This window comes from Dermacentor variabilis, chromosome 9 (assembly GCF_050947875.1).
Source record: "Dermacentor variabilis isolate Ectoservices chromosome 9, ASM5094787v1, whole genome shotgun sequence".
Classification (NCBI taxonomy): Eukaryota; Metazoa; Arthropoda; class Arachnida; order Ixodida; family Ixodidae; genus Dermacentor; species Dermacentor variabilis.
This window is the reverse complement of record NC_134576.1, coordinates 130,822,140-130,842,847: the sequence shown is the minus strand read 5'-3', so window position 1 is coordinate 130,842,847 and position 20,708 is coordinate 130,822,140. Positions and strand designations below refer to the sequence as shown.

General features: G+C 53.0%; 1 protein-coding gene across 4 annotated transcripts in view; it reads left to right on the top strand.

The window, feature by feature from the left end:
- TfAP-2 (transcription factor AP-2) overlaps nt 1-20,708 on the top strand; it is a 218,705-nt gene that overhangs the window by 79,474 nt on the left and 118,523 nt on the right. For 3 of the 4 annotated variants that reach the window (XM_075669421.1, XM_075669422.1, XM_075669420.1), the window contains exon 1: nt 12,116-13,907. The exons of the other annotated variant lie outside the window; for it this stretch is intronic. In XM_075669421.1, coding sequence (XP_075525536.1) covers nt 13,629-13,907 — 279 coding nt within the window. In that variant the 5' untranslated portion in view covers nt 12,116-13,628. Of the gene's footprint in view, nt 1-12,115; nt 13,908-20,708 lie in introns of those variants that run through there. 4 annotated transcript variants of the gene reach the window in all.

The following is a 20,708-nucleotide window of genomic DNA, read 5'->3' as shown; positions in this document are numbered from 1 at the left end:
ATTGTGAGGGCCAAAGCACGCTTCAAGTAATGAAGTGCCAAATGACAGTTGAAAGACGTCCACGGCCGTATTTGCTCGCTTCAAAGGCATAAAATAATGCATTGTTAACTCACTTTGAGTTTGACGTCGTAAGCATGCTTGCTTTGTGACAAATACTTCGTGACCTGCGGTGGTTGCTTAGTGGCTATGGTGTCGGGCTGCTAAGCGCGAGGTCGCGGTAATAAATCACGGCGGCCGAATTTCGATGGAGTCGAAATACCAAAACACCCGTGTAATTAGACTTATGTCCACGTTAAAGAACCCCAGGTGGTCCAAATTATTCTGGGGTCTCCCACCACGGCGTGCCTCCTAATCAGGTCGTGGTTTTGGCACCTAAAACACCACAATTTAATTTAAGCCCCTCGCTGGGATGTCCGTGCTGTTTACTTCTTTGACACGATATGCATGGTTGTCGTCGTAAATTTGACGTCCTTTCTCAAGCCTCGGTGGTCAAAAATAGGCCTCGATGTTTTCGATTGCCTTAAAACCGCAATTTAGAACGTCCGACAAGTTTCAAACGAGCTCCGCAAAAGCATGCCTCCGCAGCAGTGGCCGCCTCGGTGTTTCGCGCAACTGACACGGTGTTTGGATCTGGACTGCTGGTACGATCCGTTGGGAACTCGGCGCTGACGCCCGTGGTTGTACCTGGGTCGCAAGCCCCAAGGGTAGCGTTGGCCTGGCGGCCTGGGGTACAACTGGAAGCATCCGAAGGTCCCGGCAAAGCATGAGTCGACTGGTAACAACGAAACAACTTGTTTATTTTAACATCGCAAAGAGTTGGCGGTCAGGTTTGACCGAAGTAGAGAGACGGGAGAGCACTTCACTCAACAGAAGAAATCGGAGCCCTCCCTTTTGGCGTCCGGGGGCAGCTGTTTTTATACTCTCGCAGTTGAGGGCAAGAAGGAACCCCTCAAAAGACGAGCACGTGAATGTACAATGGGCTAATGGTGACGCACACTGTCGTGGCGCTGCGCACGATCTCGTAGCACCCTGTCGTGGCGCTGCGCACGATCTCGTAGCACCCCGTCGTGGCGCTGCGCACGATCTCGTAGCACCCTGTCGTGGCGCTGCCGGTCGGACACAATGACTGTAACGAGAAGATGGTCCCTGCTTTGGCATCGCCTGTTTCGGGCACAATGACTGGAACGAGATCCCTGCTTTGGCATCGCCTGTTTCGGGCCCAATAACTGGAATGAGATCCCTGCTTTGGCATCGCCTGTTTCGGGCACAATGACTGGAACGAGATCCCTAGGCGGTCGCATCGCCGCAGACGCGCCTGGAAACACCTGGCGATGAGTGTTGCGGCGACGACGATCGGGCCAAAATGTCTGCCGCCCCGCCGCAGTCGCGCCGGCAAAACCACGTGTCGCAGGCGAAACGCAACAGACCGCCCCGCCGGGGGAAGGAGATCCCGATGGACAGGGGACTGCATCCGCTGTCCGGAGGGATGTCGCTCGATGATGCTCATAACCGAAGTCGGGCGTCCCTCGACGTTTCTTGAGCGCAGCGCACAGAGAAAGCCTCGTTCTCTTGTTCAGGTTCGCACGGGGCACTGCAAAGTGACTTCGGGAGAGTTCACATTTTTGTTCTCGTTCCCGGCAAGCGTTAGAACTACGCTGAAAACTCAACCGCTCAGTCAGCAAGCACGGCACAACCCTCACTAAGCCCTGCCAGGCTCTTTCCCCTTTTTATACCACTGCCTAGTTCCTTACAGTAGTCTAGCATCACTCAGAACGCGTCCACAAATTGAAAAATTGCACTAGAAAGCATATCATCACTTTGAAACACTAAACAAAAGCAATATGTTAAAAAAAAAATCCTGCCTCAGGAAGAAAAACATCAGTAACAAACAATTTTGAGGCTGATTCCTACGTTAGGGGCTTCGACTTAAGCCATCGGCGTTACCGTTGAGACTCCCCTTTTTGTAACGCACCTCAAAGGAATATTGTTGTAAAGCGAGGCTCCAGCGCAGGAGGCGGCCATTTTTGGGAGAGATGGTCTGCAGCCATTGGAGAGGGCAGTGATCCGTCTCAATGATAAACCTCGAGCCGGCTAGATAGCATGACAATTTCTGAACGGCCCACACGAGACATGCACACTCTTTCTCGGTGGCGCTATACGCCTGCTCACGACTGGTCAGCTTACGACTAGCATACAGGACGGGGTGTTCTACTTCTCCCTTTTCCCGTTGGCACAGTACAACGCCCATGCCTCGCTCACTAGCATCGCACTGAACAATGAACCCTTTTGTATAGTCTGGCGATCGTAGCACAGGCTGGCTTGTTAGGGCACTCTTTAGGGCGCTAAAAGCTCTTTCCTTTGTCTCGTCCCAGACGACTGTTTGAGGCTCTGTCTTTCTTAGAGCATCCGTCAGGGGAGCCGCGATATCAGAGTACCTAGGGATGTACCTCTGATAGTAGCCGGCGACACCCAAGAACGACCGAATATCGGTCTTGGTGCGCGGTTGCGGAAAGTCTCGCACAGCGGCCACTTTTATTTCAGAGGGGCGGCGACGACCCTGACCAATCACGTGACCGAGGTAGACAACCTCGGCCTGTGCTAACTGGCACTTAGGAGCCTTGACTGTCAAGCCCGCTTTGCGCAGGCGGGTTAGCACTGCCCGTAAGTGTGTCATATGCTCAGACCAGGATGCGGAGAATATCGCTACGTCGTCTAGATACGGTAAAGCGAATTCTTGCTGTCCCCGCAACACTTTATCCATGAGACTTGAAAAACAGTATGGCGCGTTCTTCAAACCAAAACTCAACACTTTAGGACGGAATGTTCCCATTGGTGAAATGAACGCCGCATACCTACTAGCCTCATCTGTAAGTGGAACCTGCCAATAACCCCTGACAAGATCTAGGGTGGAAATAAACTGAGCGCTACTAACTTTCTCAAGGCGCTCCTCGATGTTAGGGATCGGATAAATTTGATCCTTAGTGATGGAATCAAGCCTGCGGTAGTCGACGCAAGGACGAGGTTCCTTGCCCGGTACCTCAACTAAAATCAAAGGGGAGGTATAATCACTCTCACCTGCCTCAATAACACCGAGCTGTAGCATTTTCTTTACCTCAGCCTCCATAATATCGCTCTGGCGGGGTGACACCCGATACGCCTTGGATCGTACTGGCTCTGGGGAGGTAAGTTCTATATCATGAGTAAGTACAGAAGTCCTACCAGGCCTCTCAGAGAACAGACCTTGAAACTCTTGTAATAGCTGGTGTAGTTCGGTTTTCTGCTCAGGCGACAGCGGTGCTTTACTGATAAGGTCACTAATGACTTGACCGGTGTCTTCCCTGTTCGTCACTGAGCCTAGTCCCGGAAGCTCGACTGGAAGCTCTTCAGGAACGTTTACCATCATGCACACCACTGCTTCCCTTTGTCTATAAGGTTTGAGCAGATTACAGTGGTAAACTTGCTGTGCTTTCCGCTTTCCTGGCAGACTTACCACGTAGTTAACGTCCGACAGTTTCTGAACAATTCGTGCTGGGCCCTCCCACTGCACGTCTAGTTTGTTGTTTAGCGATGTGCGCAATATCATGACCTCATCGCCAACCTCAAAACGACGGGCCCTGGCTGTCCGATCATAATAAACCTTGGCCCTCTGCTGGGCCTTTGTCATTGCTTCACCTGACAACTCCTGTGCCCTTCTTAAGCGTTCGAGGAGCTTAAGCACGTACTCCACCACGACTGGGTCGTCGCCCCTATCTTCCCACGATTCTCGAAGCATGCGAAGCGGAGATCGAAGCGAGCGACCGTACACCAGTTCAGCTGGCGAAAACCCCGTAGCCGCATGCGGCGCGGTCCTTAAAGCAAACATCACCCCAGGCAGACACAGCTCCCAGTCAGTTTGATGTTCAAAACACAAGGCTCTCAACACGCGCTTCATGACGGAGTGGAGCTTCTCAACGGAATTCGACTGTGGGTGGTACACTGAGCTGTGTAACAGCTTTACCCCACACCTTTCGAGAAAAGTTGTCGTCAAAGCGCTAGTAAACACTGTGCCCTGATCTGATTGAATTTCTGCAGGAAAACCAACTCGCGCAAATATGGACAGTAGTGCATTGACTATCTCAACTGAGCTGAGTTCTTTAAGCGGCACTGCTTCAGGGAACTTTGTCGCTGGGCAGATCACAGTCAAAATGTGTCTGTACCCCGTGGCTGTTACCGGCAGAGGTCCCACAGTATCAATAACGAGCCGTCTAAAAGGCTCCGTTATGATAGGTACCAATTTCAACGGCGCCCTTGATTTGTCCCCTGGTTTGCCCACCCGCTGACAAGTGTCACATGTCCTCACGAAATGGTCTGCGTCCCGAAAACACCCTGGCCAATAGTACTCTTGCAAGAGACGGTCCTTAGTTTTCTTAACTCCTAGGTGTCCGGACCACGAACCCCCATGTGACAAGCGCAACAGATCCTGACGATAGCATTGAGGCACGACCAGCTGATCGAACTCCACTCCTCTTCGGTCTAGATACTTCCGGTACAGGACTCCACCTCTTTCTACAAAACGCGCAGTTTTCCTGGCGATACCTTCTTTGACATTGCAGCGCACGTTTTCCAGGCTGCCATCCTTTTTTTGCTCGGCTATCAAAGCCGTCCGGCTGACTTTTAGCAACCTATCAAGTCCGTCTGACGTAGGCGCGATGAGCAAATCAGTAGATAGCTCTTCTAACTTTCCCGAATCGGGATTTTCCTCTCCAGTATCTGGCGCCTTCAACGCTACAGACTCAAGTTTATTCAGTTCGGGCGTGCTCTGAGTATCAGCTTGCTGCGCCTCTGACCCTTTTTCGTTGTTTGATAACGTCGGCCCCGCAACTACCGCCTTTGCAGCGAGCTCCCGAACCTTCGATCTGGTTAAGGCCTGAACACTAGCTTCACCAAACAAAAGCCCCTTCTCGCGCAGGAGGTGATCGGACCTGTTTGAAAATAGGTACGGGTACTGGGGTGGCAGCATAGATGACACTGCCGCCTCTGTCTCAAGCGTTCCGAAAGGTCCTTCAATAAGCACCTTTGCTACCGGCAGACACACGCTATGAGCTTCCACGGCTTGCTTGATCCATGCGCACTCGCCCGTGAACATATGGGGTTCTACGTAAGATGGGTGAACTGCATCCATCGTAGCTGCGGAATCGCGAAGCACTCGGCACTCTTTCCCGTTCACGAGGAGGTCTCGCATGTAAGGCTCGAGAAGCTTCATGTTCTCGTCCGTGCTGCCTATTGAAAAAAACACAACTTTTGGTGTTGTTTCCGGACACTGCGCCGAAAAGTGACCCGGCTTCTGGCACGTATAACAAACGCCCGCTCGCCTCATCTCGAACCGCTTTCTGCGTTCGGCTTCGGCTGCCGTCTCTTTACGTTTGGTCGGATTGCTTTCACTCGCATCCTCACTACGCGTGTCCCCCTTAAATCTCATGGGCGTGAACTTCGGCCTCTCAAACTTCGAGCCAAATTCACCCTTTTGACCGTCCTTAGCTCCGCGAGCCCGACGCGTCACAAACTCCTCGGCTAGCTCAGCGGCTTTAGCCACCGTACAAACGTCTGGCCTATCCAAGACCCAGTATCGCACGTTCTCCGGTAACCGACTATAAAACTGTTCTAGCCCGAAGCACTGCAGAACTTTATCGTGGTCACCAAACGCTTTCTCTTCTTTGAGCCACTCCTGCATGTTCGACATAAGCCTATACGCAAACTCTGTATATGACTCACTTCTGCCTTTCTCATTTTCCCGAAACTTCCGACGGAACGCCTCCGCAGACAGCCGGTACTTTTTTAGCAGACTCGATTTTACTTTGTCGAAATCCTCTGCTTCCTCTCTATCCAAGCGAGCGACTACGTCGGCCGCCTCGCCGGGTAACAAAGTGAGCAAGCGCTGTGGCCACGTTTCCCGAGAGAACCCCTGCTTCTCGCACGTTCGCTCAAAGTTAACCAGGAACAAACCAATGTCCTCTCCAAGCTTAAACGGCCGCATCAGGTCAGTCATTTTGAACAATACGCGTTCTCCTGCACCGTGTGCCTGACTTCCATTACGAGCGCGTTCCATCTCTACCTCGAGACGCTTCATTTCCAAAGCGTGTTCGCGCTCTTCTTTTTCTTTCTGCTCTTTAAGTTCGCGCTCCTGTTTCTCTTTTTGCTCTTTAAGTTCGCGCTCTTGTTTCTCTTTTTGCTCTTTAAGTTCGCGCTCCTGTCTTTTTGACCTCTCCTCAATAGTCTCAAGGCATTCCGACAGCTCGTCATCCTCAGCCTCTAACTCAAGAATAGCCTTTAGCAGTTCAGGTTTTCTTAGTTTGTCTGAGACATCCAGACCCAACTCTCTTGCAAGCTCTAACAATTTCGGTTTGCGCAACGACTTCAAATCCATGGCTGCTCTGAATGCTGCTTTCTCTACTGCTTACTATTGTCTTGCCGCAAACTAACCCGGCAGCAACGACAACCACAATTACCAGCTCTGTTTCTAACACTAACAAAAAGCCTGGCAAAGCTCAGAAGAAGAAAGTCCCGCACTCACCAAACCTCGCAGGCAGGAATTCCGCGCAGTCGTTCCGCTGCAGGCAACCAGTCGTCACACAGGGCTCGTTGCACTGCTCCCGGATCGTCGTTGAGCTGCTCAGCATACAGTCAACTGCATCTCTTTGCTGCTGGCCTCCGTTGTCGCGATCTCGCCGCTGGCAGACAGTTGTTTGAAGTCGTAGGCGATCTCACCGCTGCCAACCAGTTGTTTGAAGTCGTAGGCGATCTCACCGCTGCCAACCAGATGTTTGGATCTGGACTGCTGGTACGATCCGTTGGGAACTCGGCGCTGACGCCCGTGGTTGTACCTGGGTCGCAAGCCCCAAGGGTAGCGTTGGCCTGGCGGCCTGGGGTACAACTGGAAGCATCCGAAGGTCCCGGCAAAGCATGAGTCGACTGGTAACAACGAAACAACTTGTTTATTTTAACATCGCAAAGAGTTGGCGGTCAGGTTTGACCGAAGTAGAGAGACGGGAGAGCACTTCACTCAACAGAAGAAATCGGAGCCCTCCCTTTTGGCGTCCGGGGGCAGCTGTTTTTATACTCTCGCAGTTGAGGGCAAGAAGGAACCCCTCAAAAGACGAGCACGTGAATGTACAATGGGCTAATGGTGACGCACACTGTCGTGGCGCTGCGCACGATCTCGTAGCACCCTGTCGTGGCGCTGCGCACGATCTCGTAGCACCCCGTCGTGGCGCTGCGCACGATCTCGTAGCACCCTGTCGTGGCGCTGCCGGTCGGACACAATGACTGTAACGAGAAGATGGTCCCTGCTTTGGCATCGCCTGTTTCGGGCACAATGACTGGAACGAGATCCCTGCTTTGGCATCGCCTGTTTCGGGCCCAATAACTGGAATGAGATCCCTGCTTTGGCATCGCCTGTTTCGGGCACAATGACTGGAACGAGATCCCTAGGCGGTCGCATCGCCGCAGACGCGCCTGGAAACACCTGGCGATGAGTGTTGCGGCGACGACGATCGGGCCAAAATGTCTGCCGCCCCGCCGCAGTCGCGCCGGCAAAACCACGTGTCGCAGGCGAAACGCAACAACGGGGACGCTGACGGTTGAGCCGATCGCTGCGCCGCCTGACCATTGCAGGGAGCCCATGTGGAATGCCTCGGTAACTGTTTTTTTTTATTTTGCCTTTGAAAGGGATTCAGTGTTTTCCAGATGCGGGAAAAGCAGCGTTTGCTGTCGCATCTCTTGCAGTGCAAGGGGACATGTTTCTGTTCATGTCCCGTCTTTCTGGCACAGTTCAAGATTTTTTCTGAATCTATGCACCGGCCAGCCCAACGACATGCCTTACTTCCGTAGAAGAGGACCCCGTACCTAATTGAAGGCAGGGAAGTTCCGAACGCCGGCCATCTAATTTGTCACGGCGTTCGTCAAGGCATGCAGCGCTCAGGCTGTTACTATTCGAGGACAGGTTTCTGCGAACGTCGCACGTTCGAGGGAGGAAATTTCAGCCGCGCTGTCAACAATATAATTCACCCGCGCGGAAATATAAATGGTAATCCGGCAAGGCGCGCGCATGTTTTGTTAGACGGTTACACGTGCGTTTTCGCATTTTCGAAATTCGGCCGCCCGCATTTCGATGGGCCGCGAAACGCGAAAATACCCGTGTGGTTAGATTTAGGGGCACGTTAAAGAACCCCTAGGGGTCCAAGTTTTTTACGGAGTACCCCACTACGGCACGCCTCATAATCAGAAAGTGGTTTTGGCACGTAAAACCGCATAGTTTATTATTTTTTTTTTTGAATTCGGTCGCCGTAGGTGGGAGCGACAAAGCTGTAATAATTGTGTTATTTGCTCAAACAAGGAGGTGTATGCCTATTCCTTCAAGCAGAATGCATAATAACTCTGAAAACCCGTCATAAATCTGGCGAGCTTTTCAAAACTTTAAAACCGAGAAAACTACTTCAAGAACACAGTCCCACGGGCGCACACAACGTCGTGTGTGCCTTGCACGTTAGCACAACCGGCCGTCTTCTTTTTTTTTCCAAATGTCGCCATGTTCATTTAGATCTGGTGCTCGAAAACCACACACAGTTTTCTAACAGGTCTACAAACAATCAACTGCTGCGGCAGCCTTCCGACAGCCTTAAAACGTCGTAGGGCATAAGTGCGAACTCGTTAGCGTGTGTCATATCGTGCCGCGTTGAACGTCCGGTTCACATAAACTACAGTGACATCGTCGTAAAAGTTTAAAATGTTTGTGTTTTCCCTCATGAATGTCGACGATTAGCATTTTGCTCCCTGACGCCGCTCCACAGTAAGTCTTCGGCGACGAAGTGCGTAGGCGGTGTCATGGCGGCATTGGCGGTGTCATGGGCTTGCCGATCCGAAGCTTCATCACGTACTTCTTTTTAGAACCGCGTCGGTCGTATAGGAACGAATAATAGAGAGTTTTAATTTAGAGAACGCAAGCGGCTTGAGTACGCAAGAACTAAGGGCGACGATACTGCGCATGCTCAGTACCGTGGCCCCTAGTTCTTGCGTACGCAGGCCACCCCGCGTCCCCTAACCTAAACCTCTCTAATTTCATCCTTCGCCGCTCGATTGGTGCACTAATGCCTGCAACATATCCTGTCGTCTTTTTTAGATTTATTTATGGCGTAGACACAAGCGGTCCGCGTATCAGGAACGCGCCTACGAGCACGCAGCTGCACGGAGGCGTCATGCGGATAATCCTTGAAGCATTTCTCTCACTGGCCGCTCCGTGGCGCGGCCGTCTGTCTGCATTGCGAATATACGTAAACTGTCTACATTCGTTGGAGAGCTTTAGGTTAGGGGACGCAAGCGGCTTGCGTAAGCAGGAACTAGGGGCGACGGTACTGCGCATGCGCAGACTCAGACGTAGGAGTCTGCGCAGTACCGTGGCCCCTACTTCTTTCGTACGGAAGCCGCTTGCGTGCCCTAATCTAAAAGTCTCTCTTGACAGGCGTCACATCACGAAACCGCAGTGGCTTGTACAGACCGGCTTCACGTAAAAAAAAAAAAAGAACTTTTACTACTCGTACAGGTACGAGTAGCATTCGCCACGTGTGCGCGATCGCAAAGGTATCCATCGTGTGAATAACGCTGCGAGCTGCTGCCAGGCCCGATCGCGCTTTCCGTGTTCTTCATTATTTTTTTTTCCCCTCGACTCTATTGCCTCCTCGGTGGCGTGCCGACGCTGACCGACGCGGCTTCCGAGAAAAACGGCCGCTCGGAATTGCGGCCCTCCCGCTTGTTCACCGCATCGACGGGTTCTTATTGCGCGCCCACGATACCACTTACCGCCCTCTACCGGGAAAAAAGAACAAAAAAGAAAGGAGCCACCGCGAAGAAGGAAAGGGAGAGGGCCTGCTACAAAGGAGGCGGGCGTCCAACAGTCCGAGAGCGGGAAGAATGTCGGACAAACTCCGTAAACTATGACGCACTGCGTCGTGCGGCATCAGGTAGGAACGTCGCGCCAATGCCTTCCAGGAGGCAGCGCCTCCACCCCACATTATATATTTTTTTTTATGTTCTCCTGATTTCTTTTTGTTTGAGCTGTTTTATTTTATTTTTGTGCGCGTCTTGGTGTGTTCCCGGAAGACTGCCTAAACGGCTTTCGTTCGCGTACAGTCGATTCGAATTCTTTTTTTTTTTTTTTGTCCTCGTTTATGTGACCTTTGGAAAACGATTGTGACGTGACGTATACTTACGTGCGACTCTGGATTGTGAAATGTCTCGAGAGATTGCCTAATTCGGAGATTTTCGAAGTTTGACTCACGTGACGGGGGAGAACTGAGTATGCGTTCGTTGTGCCAGAAGAGAGAGAGAGAGGAAAGGGCAGAAGGCGGCCAGTAAATAATATCAAAGAAGCACACTGGAGAAACCTTTTCGAAGCTGTGGATGTTTCGATCTCGGCATGAGCTTAAACGCGCTCCGTGCATGTTGTTTACGAGTCTTATTTGTCGAGCCCGTCGGTATGCGTGATTATCACGATAACGATGAAATCTAGCTTACTGAAGATTTTCTTTGTTTTTTTTTAAGTTCTTATGATCACCCTTTTCCGAAAGGGTGATGCAGTGCATGTGGTCCGGTGTTCAACAAGAGTGGAGACTCTTGGGCCATCGCATATGAAGAAGTTCGATATAACCGGTGACGCGTATTGACTATGTTCGTAACGAGAGCTGGTTGTAGCAGTGAATGACGCGTACATTTCGCGCTTTCGTGAAAACACATCAACACGCCAGAACGCAGTTGCAAACGCCGTGCTAACAATGAAAAAGACAACGAGAAATGAGTGGGGGAAAAAAATGAAGCCATGCGCCTCGTCCAATCACAGCGATCTCAATGTCAACGCCGACACGGTTTCTTTCAGTCGTGTGAGCACAAACTGCATTCGTCGAGCGCCGAAGAGTGAGGGAGAAAAAAAAAAGAGCAACGCACGCGTGATGACGTAGTCAAGAGGCGAGCTTAGTTGGCCCCAGGCTAACATTGGTCACGCGCCCGTGTCGAAAACGTACGGTGTCGAGTCTTCGGGATGACCCTTCCTGGTTTTGCGTTGCCCTGGGCAACAACATTGTCCTCCTCCGGGCCGCGCGAGACGTGGTGTCGTTCTCGGGAGGAGGGGGGGGGTTCCCCGCGCACTAAGCACAAGCGGACCGGGCGGGGTCGCACCCACTGTAAAAATGGGAAACACTCTGCCCGTAGAGGCGAGTGGAGTGTGTATGAGGATCGGAGAGAAATCTGTTCAGGTTGTTGGCTTTCCGTTTCTTCCTGCTTCTGCTAAGCAAACGTGCTAATAGGGGGAGCGATACACACGCCGTCCTGCAAGGGGCCGGTGGGGCGAGCGGCGTTCCTCATCACGAGATTCCTGACGAAACTTGTGTCTCAAGCTCCCTCCTCTCATTTTACGAGAGCACGCGGGGATAGTCTCGTACCTGTCCGGCCATCGGTGGAGAGCGAGAGAGAGGCTGAGAGAGGGGTGTCGAAACCTCGTTTTCTTTCTTTTTATTTTGCTCGATCGTTTATTTCTTTCGCTCGCGAAAGTGGGCAACGCGGTGGAGAGGAGGTGTGCGCCCGCAGCTTTTCCAGCAGGCCGGCCCGAAGGAAGCCGGCAGCGAAGAGAGAGAAAGAGCGAGGGTATACGTTCAGGCGCGTCCAAAACCGCCCATTCCAGTTTGAAGGTCGGGATACCTGCCTCGCTTTTGGTGGTGGTGGCGGCGTCGTCTACGGCATCAGAAGCCCCGCTTACCTGGCCAAGCATCTGCCCTCCCCCACTTCGTAGCAGAGATTAGGAGGGGGAGAGGCGGCCGTAGACTGGCGACATAGGTGTTTTGCTCCTCTCCCATTCGGCTCGCCTGAGACAAAGAGGGGCAAAAGCAAAGCGTGAGGAAGGTGGGTGCGTGTATGTGTGTGTGTATCGTTGGGAGGGGTGCCCAAGACGAGGAATCTTTCGGGGCGAACTTGTAGCTTCCTGCTTTGAAACGTCCTTCTCTCGGAGCGCGCGATCGCCGCTTTGCTTGCTTGTTAGGAGGGGCGGAGGGGGCCGGTGGTGGTGAGGCTCGGAGGGAGGGGGGGATAGATTTGCCACTCCTTTGGAGAGGACGAGATTCTGGACATTTTATTTATTTTTTTCGGAGGACCTCTCGTTCTACCTTTTGTACCCGTTGCTTGGTTGCTGCTGCTGCGTGCGCTGGTTGCTTTTGCGTGCCCCCTTGCGCGTTGCGTCGGCTGGCCACCACCAACACGAGCAGCCGGCAGCAACCTGTGCTGCTGCCGCGGCAGCGGGCAACGTGATTCCCCCCTCGCTTGCCTAGCCGTGTCCTCCTCCTCTCGTAAAGGTCTCGTTCTCCTTCCCACCTCCTCGCCGCGTACGGGGCCAGTATTCCCTCGCCCTCTCTCATAGCCTGGAGAGATAACCGATTCCCTCCTGCCTTAGGGTGAAAACGCCGGTGGCGCTGGTCGTCGGCAAAGTAGCTCGCGCGACGCTCCCGGCAACACTCCGAGACAGTCTGTCCTGCGCGGGCATCTTCTTCGCGCCGCCGGCACTTTTGGGCGCCCTTCTTTCTTTTCCTCCCCACCTTTCTTTTACTTCTCGGTTTCTTCTTTCCATACAACCCCCCTCCCCCCCCCCTTTGTAACCCCTCCGCCCACCTGTTGGCGCGCGCCAGACAACGACCGCGTGCCCGCTTTTGGCTATACGCGAAAGTGTTTGTTTCTTAACCTGTGACCGCCCCCGCGACACTGTGCCGGTCGGCACTGTTTGTTGACCGACCATCCACGATCAGCTTCGCGCCTTCCAGCAAGTGTCGTATTGCTCGACGACTGGACAGCCGTCTCGTCACCTGGGGCCACTCCTGACGTCGTGCTGTTGCTCCCGGGGCGAGAGCGTGGTGGTTGGTTGTCCTCGCTACCGTAGTAAGTTCACGTGCAACGACGCGCCCGCCATAACCACGCCGCCGCGCGTGTGTGCTTTCCTTTACCCGTTCTTGGCGATCGGTTTCTCGCCGCGACTACGTTGGAACAGCGAGGTGGTGGTGTTGGTGTTGTTGGTGGTGGCGGTGCTGCCGCACGACGCAAGATCGAACCGTGGCGACTGTGATATCGAGGAGGCACCGACCATGCGCTGGATTCGGGCAGACAAGCCGGACTGACCGATTCTGCCCTGCCGGTTTCGAATCGCACGGCCGAGACCACGTGCGTAGCGGGGAGTCTCAGTCAGCTAGTCGTCGACCAGAGTGAATAGCAGCGACATGAAAACCACGAAGCACGTGATTGCTACGCGCCTGCCACCTGCGGGCTCTTAGCCGACTTCTGCACCTGGCCTGGAATGCACGTGATCGAAGAAACCCTACGGTCCAGGACTGCCGAGGCAAGCGATCGAAGAGTAAAGAGGCGTTTTTTTTCCAAGAGCGTGCTTGAACGAAGAACGGTGCGAGCAGGTTCGGAACTTAAGTGAGACGCAGTTTTCTATCGACGCGTAGCAGTCTTCAATAGGGCACTCTGGCTGGAGTCGACGGTTGTAACGTCGCGCACTCGGGTGTCTCGGAAGACGGACTCGCGGGACGAGGCCCCGAAAGGAAGCGGACGTCCGCACTGCGATGGCTCAGCTGAGCCCGTTGACCAGCACAGACAGTCCGCCGCCGTCTCGCGCGGGCAGTAACGGTGCCGCAGGGTCCCGGGACCGCGGCTCTGGGTCGCCGGTGTCCTCCCGAAAGAAGCGTCGCCAGATGCACGACCCGGACTCGAGCGGCGAGGACGACATGAGCCCGACGTCGCTCGCCAAGAGGTTCATGTCCGACGCCGCCGGAACGTCTTCGCCAGCCACGACGCCTTCGACGGACGTCGCCTCTTCCTTCGAGCTCATTGACGTCACTGAGGTACGTTTCGAAAGGACAAAAAAAAAAAAAAGGGCCCAGTCTTGCCTCCCTTCTCTCTCTTTCTCCAGCCTAGTGCAGCCCCGGAAGAAGTCTTCTTTTGTACGCCTCTTCCTTCTCCTCCTCTTTTCTCGGCTGTTCGATGGATCTCCCGCGCTTTCTCTTGGCACGGATACCTGCACATAAAAGCATGAAGGTAGCGATTACATCTTTCCTTGCTACTGCTTCCATATAGCCGATGATGCAACGCCGTCTCTGACTTTCCATTTCGATCAACTTTTCTTTTTATTTCTTTTACGCTTTTCTCTTGGCGACTTTGTTGCGCTATGCAGCCACGTGATAAAAGAAGCTATCAATTTCTTGTTCCGCGTGAATACTACTTAGTTGGCTGGTGTAATGGTAAGTTCTAGGAAATGAATTACTTCAACAAATACAACGCTTCGACGCGATCAAAATAGCAGTGTTTGGATCGGACTGCTCGTACGATCTGTTGGGAACTCGGCGCTGACGCCCGTGGTTGTACCTGGGTCGCAAGCCCCAAGGGTAGCGTTGGCCTGGCGGCCTGGGGTACAACTGCAAGCATCCGAAGGTCCCGGCAAAGCATGAGTCGACTGGTAACAACGAAACAACTTGTTTATTTTAACATCGCAAAGAGTTGGCGGTCAGGTTTGACCGAAGTAGAGAGACGGGAGAGCACTTCACTCAGCAGAAGAAATCGGAGCCCTCCTCTGGCGTCCGGGGGCAGCTGTTTTTATACTCTCGCAGTTGAGGGCAAGAAGGAACCCCTCAAAAGACGAGCACGTGAATGTACAATGGGCTAATGGTGACGCACACTGTCGTAGCGATGCCGTAGCACCATGTCGTGGCGCTGCGCACGATCTCGTAGCACCTGGTCGTGGCGCTGCGCAGCACACTGTCGTGGCGCTGCGCAGCATACTGTCGTGGCGCTGCGCAGCACACTGTCGTGGCGCTGCCGGTCGGACACAATGACTGTAACGAGAAGATGGTCCCTGCTTTGGCATCGCCTGTTTCGGGCACAATGACTGGAACGAGATCCCTGCTTTGGCATCGCCTGTTTCGGGCCCAATAACTGGAAGGAGATCCCTGCTTTGGCCTCGCCTGTTTCGGGCACAATGACTAGAACGAAATCCCTAGGCGGTCGCATCGCCGCAGACGCGCCTGGAAACACCTGGCGATGAGTGTTGCGGTGACGACGATCGGGCCAAAATGTCCGCCGCCCCGCCGCCGTCGCGCCGGCAAAACCACGTGTCGCAGGCGAAACGCAACAGACCGCCCCGCCGGGGAAAGGAGATCCCGATGGACAGGGGACTGCATCCGCTGTCCGGAGGGATGTCGCTCGATGATGCTCATAACCGAAGTCGGGCGTCCCTTGACGTTTCTTGAGCGCAGCGCACAGAGAAGGCCTCGTTCTCTCGTTCAGGTTCGCACGGGACACTGCAAAGTGACTTCGGGAGAGTTCACATTTTTGTTCTCGTTCCCGGCAAGCGTTAGAACTACGCTGAAAACTCAACCGCTCAGTCAGCAAGCACGGCACAACCCTCACCTAGCCCTGTCAGGCTCTTTCCCCTTTTTATACCACTGCCTAGTTCCTTACAGTAGTCTAGCATCACTCAGAACGCGTCCACAAATTGAAAAATTGCACTAGAAAGCATATCATCACTTTGAAACACTAAACAAAAGCAATATGTTAAAAAAAATCCTGCCTCAGGAAGAAAAACATCAGTAACAAACAATTTTGAGGCTGATTCCTACGTTAGGGGCTTCGACTTAAGCCATCGGCGTTACCGTTGAGACTCCCCTTTTTGTAACGCACCTCAAAGGAATATTGTTGTAAAGCGAGGCTCCAGCGCAGGAGGCGGCCATTTTTGGGAGAGATGGTCTGCAGCCATTGGAGAGGGCAGTGATCTGTCTCAATGATAAACCTCGAGCCGGCTAGATAGCATGACAATTTCTGAACGGCCCACACGAGACATGCACACTCTTTCTCGGTGGCGCTATACGCCTGCTCACGACTGGTCAGCTTACGACTAGCATACAGGACGGGGTGTTCTACTTCTCCATTTTCCCGTTGGCACAGTACAACGCCCATGCCTCGCTCACTAGCATCGCACTGAACAATGAACCCTTTTGTATAGTCTGGCGATCGTAGCACAGGCTGGCTTGTTAGGGCACTCTTTAGGGCGCTAAAAGCTCTTTCCTTTGTCTCGTCCCAGACGACTGTTTGAGGCTCTGTCTTTCTTAGAGCATCCGTCAGGGGAGCCGCGATATCAGAGTACCTAGGGATGTACCTCTGATAGTAGCCGGCGACACCCAAGAACGACCGAATATCGGTCTTGGTGCGCGGTTGCGGAAAGTCTCGCACAGCGGCCACTTTTATTTCAGAGGGGCGGCGACGACCCTGACCAATCACGTGACCGAGGTAGACAACCTCGGCCTGTGCTAACTGGCACTTAGGAGCCTTTACTGTCAAGCCTGCTTCGCGCAGGCGGGTTAGCACTGCCCGCAAGTGTGTCATATGCTCAGACCAGGATGCGGAGAATATCGCTACGTCGTCTAGATACGGTAAAGCGAATTCTTGCTGTCCCCGCAACACTTTATCCATGAGACTTGAAAAACAGTATGGCGCGTTCTTCAAACCAAAACTCAACACTTTAGGACGGAATGTTCCCATTGGTGAAATGAACGCCGCATACCTACTAGCCTCTTCTGTAAGTGGAACCTGCCAATAACCCCTGACAAGATCTAGGGTGGAAATAAACTGAGCGCTACTAACTTTCTCAAGGCGCTCCTCGATGTTAGGGATCGGATAAATTTGATCCTTAGTGATGGAATTAAGCCTGCGGTAGTCGACGCAAGGACGAGGTTCCTTGCCCGGTACCTCAACTAAAATCAAAGGGGAGGTATAATCACTCTCACCTGCCTCAATAACACCGAGCTGTAGCATTTTCTTTACCTCAGCCTCCATAATATCGCTCTGGCGGGGTGACACCCGATACGCCTTGGATCGTACTGGCTCTGTGGAGGTAAGTTCTATATCATGAGTAAGTACAGAAGTCCTACCAGGCCTCTCAGAGAACAGACCTTGAAACTCTTGTAATAGCTGGTGTAGTTCGGTTTTCTGCTCAGGCGACAGCGGTGCTTTACTGATAAGGTCACTAATGACTTGACCGGTGTCTTCCCTGTTCGTCACTGAGCCTAGTCCCGGAAGCTCGACCGGAAGCTCTTCAGGAACGTTTACCATCATGCACACCACTGCTTCCCTTTGTCTATAAGGTTTGAGCAGATTACAGTGGTAAACTTGCTGTGCTTTCCGCTTTCCTGGCAGACTTACCACGTAGTTAACGTCAGACAGTTTCTGAACAATTCGCGCTGGGCCCTCCCACTGCACGTCTAGTTTGTTGTTTAGCGATGTGCGCAATATCATGACCTCATCGCCAACCTCAAAACGACGGGCCCTGGCTGTCCGATCATAATAAACCTTGGCCCTCTGCTGGGCCTTTGTCATTGCTTCACCTGACAACTCCTGTGCCCTTCTTAAGCGTTCGAGGAGCTTAAGCACGTACTCCACCACGACTGGGTCGTCGCCCCTACCTTCCCATGATTCTCGAAGCATGCGAAGCGGAGATCGAAGCGAGCGACCGTACACCAGTTCAGCTGGCGAAAACCCCGTAGCCGCATGCGGCGCGGTCCTTAAAGCAAACATCACCCCAGGCAGACACAGCTCCCAGTCAGTTTGATGTTCAAAACACAAGGCTCTCAACACGCGCTTCATGACGGAGTGGAGCTTCTCAACGGAATTCGACTGTGGGTGGTACACTGAGCTGTGTAGCAGCTTTACCCCACACCTTTCGAGAAAAGTTGTCGTCAAAGCGCTAGTAAACACTGTGCCCTGATCTGATTGAATTTCTGCAGGAAAACCAACTCGCGCAAATATGGACAGTAGTGCATTAACTATCTCAACTGAGCTGAGTTCTTTAAGCGGCACTGCTTCAGGGAACTTTGTCGCTGGGCAGATCACAGTTAAAATGTGTCTGTACCCCGTGGCTGTTACCGGCAGAGGTCCCACTGTATCAATAACGAGCCGTCTAAAAGGCTCCGTAATGATAGGTACCAATTTCAACGGCGCCCTCGATTTGTCCCCTGGTTTGCCCACCCGCTGACAAGTGTCACATGTCCTCACGAAATGGTCTGCGTCCCGAAAACACCCTGGCCAATAGTACTCTTGCAAGAGACGGTCCTTAGTTTTCTTAACTCCTAGGTGTCCGGACCACGAACCCCCATGTGACAAGCGCAACAGATCCTGACGATAGCATTGAGGCACGACCAGCTGGTCGAACTCCACTCCTCGGCGGTCTAGATACTTCCGGTACAGGACTCCACCTCTTTCCACAAAGCGCGCAGTTTTCCTGGCGATACCTTCTTTGACATTGCAGCGCACGTTTTCCAGGCTGCCATCCTTTTTTTGCTCGGCTATCAAAGCCGTCCGGCTGACTTTTAGCAACCTATCAAGTCCGTCTGACGTAGGCGCGATGAGCAAATCAGTAGATAGCTCTTCTAACTTTCCCGCGTCGGGATTTTCCTCTCCAGTATCTGGCGCCTTCAACGCTACAGACTCAATTCTATTCTGTTCGGGCGTGCTCTGAATATCAGCTTGCTGCGCCTCTGACCCTTTTTCGTTGTTTGATAACGTCGGCCCCGCAACTACCGCCTTTGCAGCGAGCTCCCGAACCTTCGATCTGGTTAAGGCCTGAACACTAGCTTCACCAAACAAAAGCCCCTTCTCGCGCAGGAGGTGATCGGACCTGTTTGAAAATAGGTACGGGTACTGGGGTGGCAGCATAGATGACACTGCCGCCTCCGTCTCAAGCGCTCCGAAAGGTCCTTCAATAAGCACTTTTGCTACCGGCAGACACACGCTATGAGCTTCCACGGCTTGCTTGATCCACGCGCACTCGCCCGTGAACATATGGGGTTCTACGTAAGACGGGTGAACTACATCCATCGTAGCTGCGGAATCGCGAAGCACTCGGCACTCTTTCCCGTTTACGAGGAGGTCTCGCATGTAAGGCTCAAGAAGCTTCATGTTCTCGTCAGTGCTGCCTATTGAAAAAAACACAACTTTTGGTGTTGTTTCCGGACACTGCGCCGAAAAGTGACCCGGCTTCTGGCACGTATAACAAACGCCCGCTCGCCTCATCTCGAACCGCTTTCTGCGTTCGGCTTCGGCTGCCGTCTCTTTACGTTTGGTCGGATTGCTTTCACTCGCATCCTCACTACGCGTGTCCCCCTTAAATCTCATGGGCGTGAACCTTGGCCTCTCAGACTTGGAGCCAAATTCACCCTTTTGACCGTCCTTAGCTCCGCGAGCTCGACGCGTCACAAACTCCTCGGCTAGCTCAGCGGCTCTAGCCACCGTACTCACGTCTGGCCTATCCAAGACCCAGTATCGCACGTTCTCCGGTAACCGACTATAAAACTGTTCTAGCCCGAAACACTGCAGAACTTTATCGTGGTCACCAAACGCTTTCTCTTCTTTGAGCCACTCCTGCATGTTCGACATAAGCCTATACGCAAACTCTGTATATGACTCACTTTTGCCTTTCTCATTTTCCCGAAACTTCCGACGGAACGCTTCCGCAGACAGCCGGTACTTTTTTAGCAGACTCGATTTTACTTTGTCGAAATCCTCTGCTTCCTCTCTATCCAAGCGAGCGACTACGTCGGCCGCCTCGCCGGGTAACAAAGTGAGCAAGCGCTGTGGCCACGTTTCCCGAGAGAACCCCTGCTTCTCGCACGTTCGCTCAAAGTTAACCAGGAACAAACCAATGTCCTCTCCAAGCTTAAACGGCCGCATCAGGTCAGTCATTTTGAACAATACGCGTTCTCCTGCACCGTGTGCCTGACTTCCATTACGAGCGCGTTCCATCTCTACCTCGAGACGCTTCATTTCCAAAGCGTGTTCGCGCTCTTCTTTTTCTTTCTGCTCTTTAAGTTCGCGCTCCTGTCTTTTTGACCTCTCCTCAATAGTCTCAAGGCATTCCGACAGCTCGTCATCCTCAGCCTCTAACTCAAGAATAGCCGTTATCAGTTCCGGTTTTCTTAGTTTGTCTGAGACATCCAGACCCAACTCTCTTGCAAGCTCCAACAATTTCGGTTTGCGCAACGACTTCAAATCCATGGCTGCTCTGAATGCTGCTTTCTCTACTGCTTACTATTGTCTTGCCGCAAACTAACCCGGCAGCAACGACAACCACAATTACCAGCTCTGTTTCTGACACTAACAAAAGCCTGGCAAAGCTCAGAAGAAGAAAGTCCCGCACTCACCAAACTTCGCAGGCAGGAATTCCGCGCAGTCGTTCCGCTGCAGGCAACCAGTCGTCACACAGGGCTCGTTGCACTGCTCCCGGATCGTCGTTGAGCTGCTCAGCATACAGTCAACTGCATCTCTTTGCTGCTGGCCTCCGTTGTCGCGATCTCGCCGCTGGCAGACAGTTGTTTGAAGTCGTAGGCGATCTCACCGCTGGCAACCAGATATTTGGATCGGACTGCTCGTACGATCTGTTGGGAACTCGGCGCTGACGCCCGTGGTTGTACCTGGGTCGCAAGCCCCAAGGGTAGCGTTGGCCTGGCGGCCTGGGGTACAACTGCAAGCATCCGAAGGTCCCGGCAAAGCATGAGTCGACTGGTAACAACGAAACAACTTGTTTATTTTAACATCGCAAAGAGTTGGCGGTCAGGTTTGACCGAAGTAGAGAGACGGGAGAGCACTTCACTCAGCAGAAG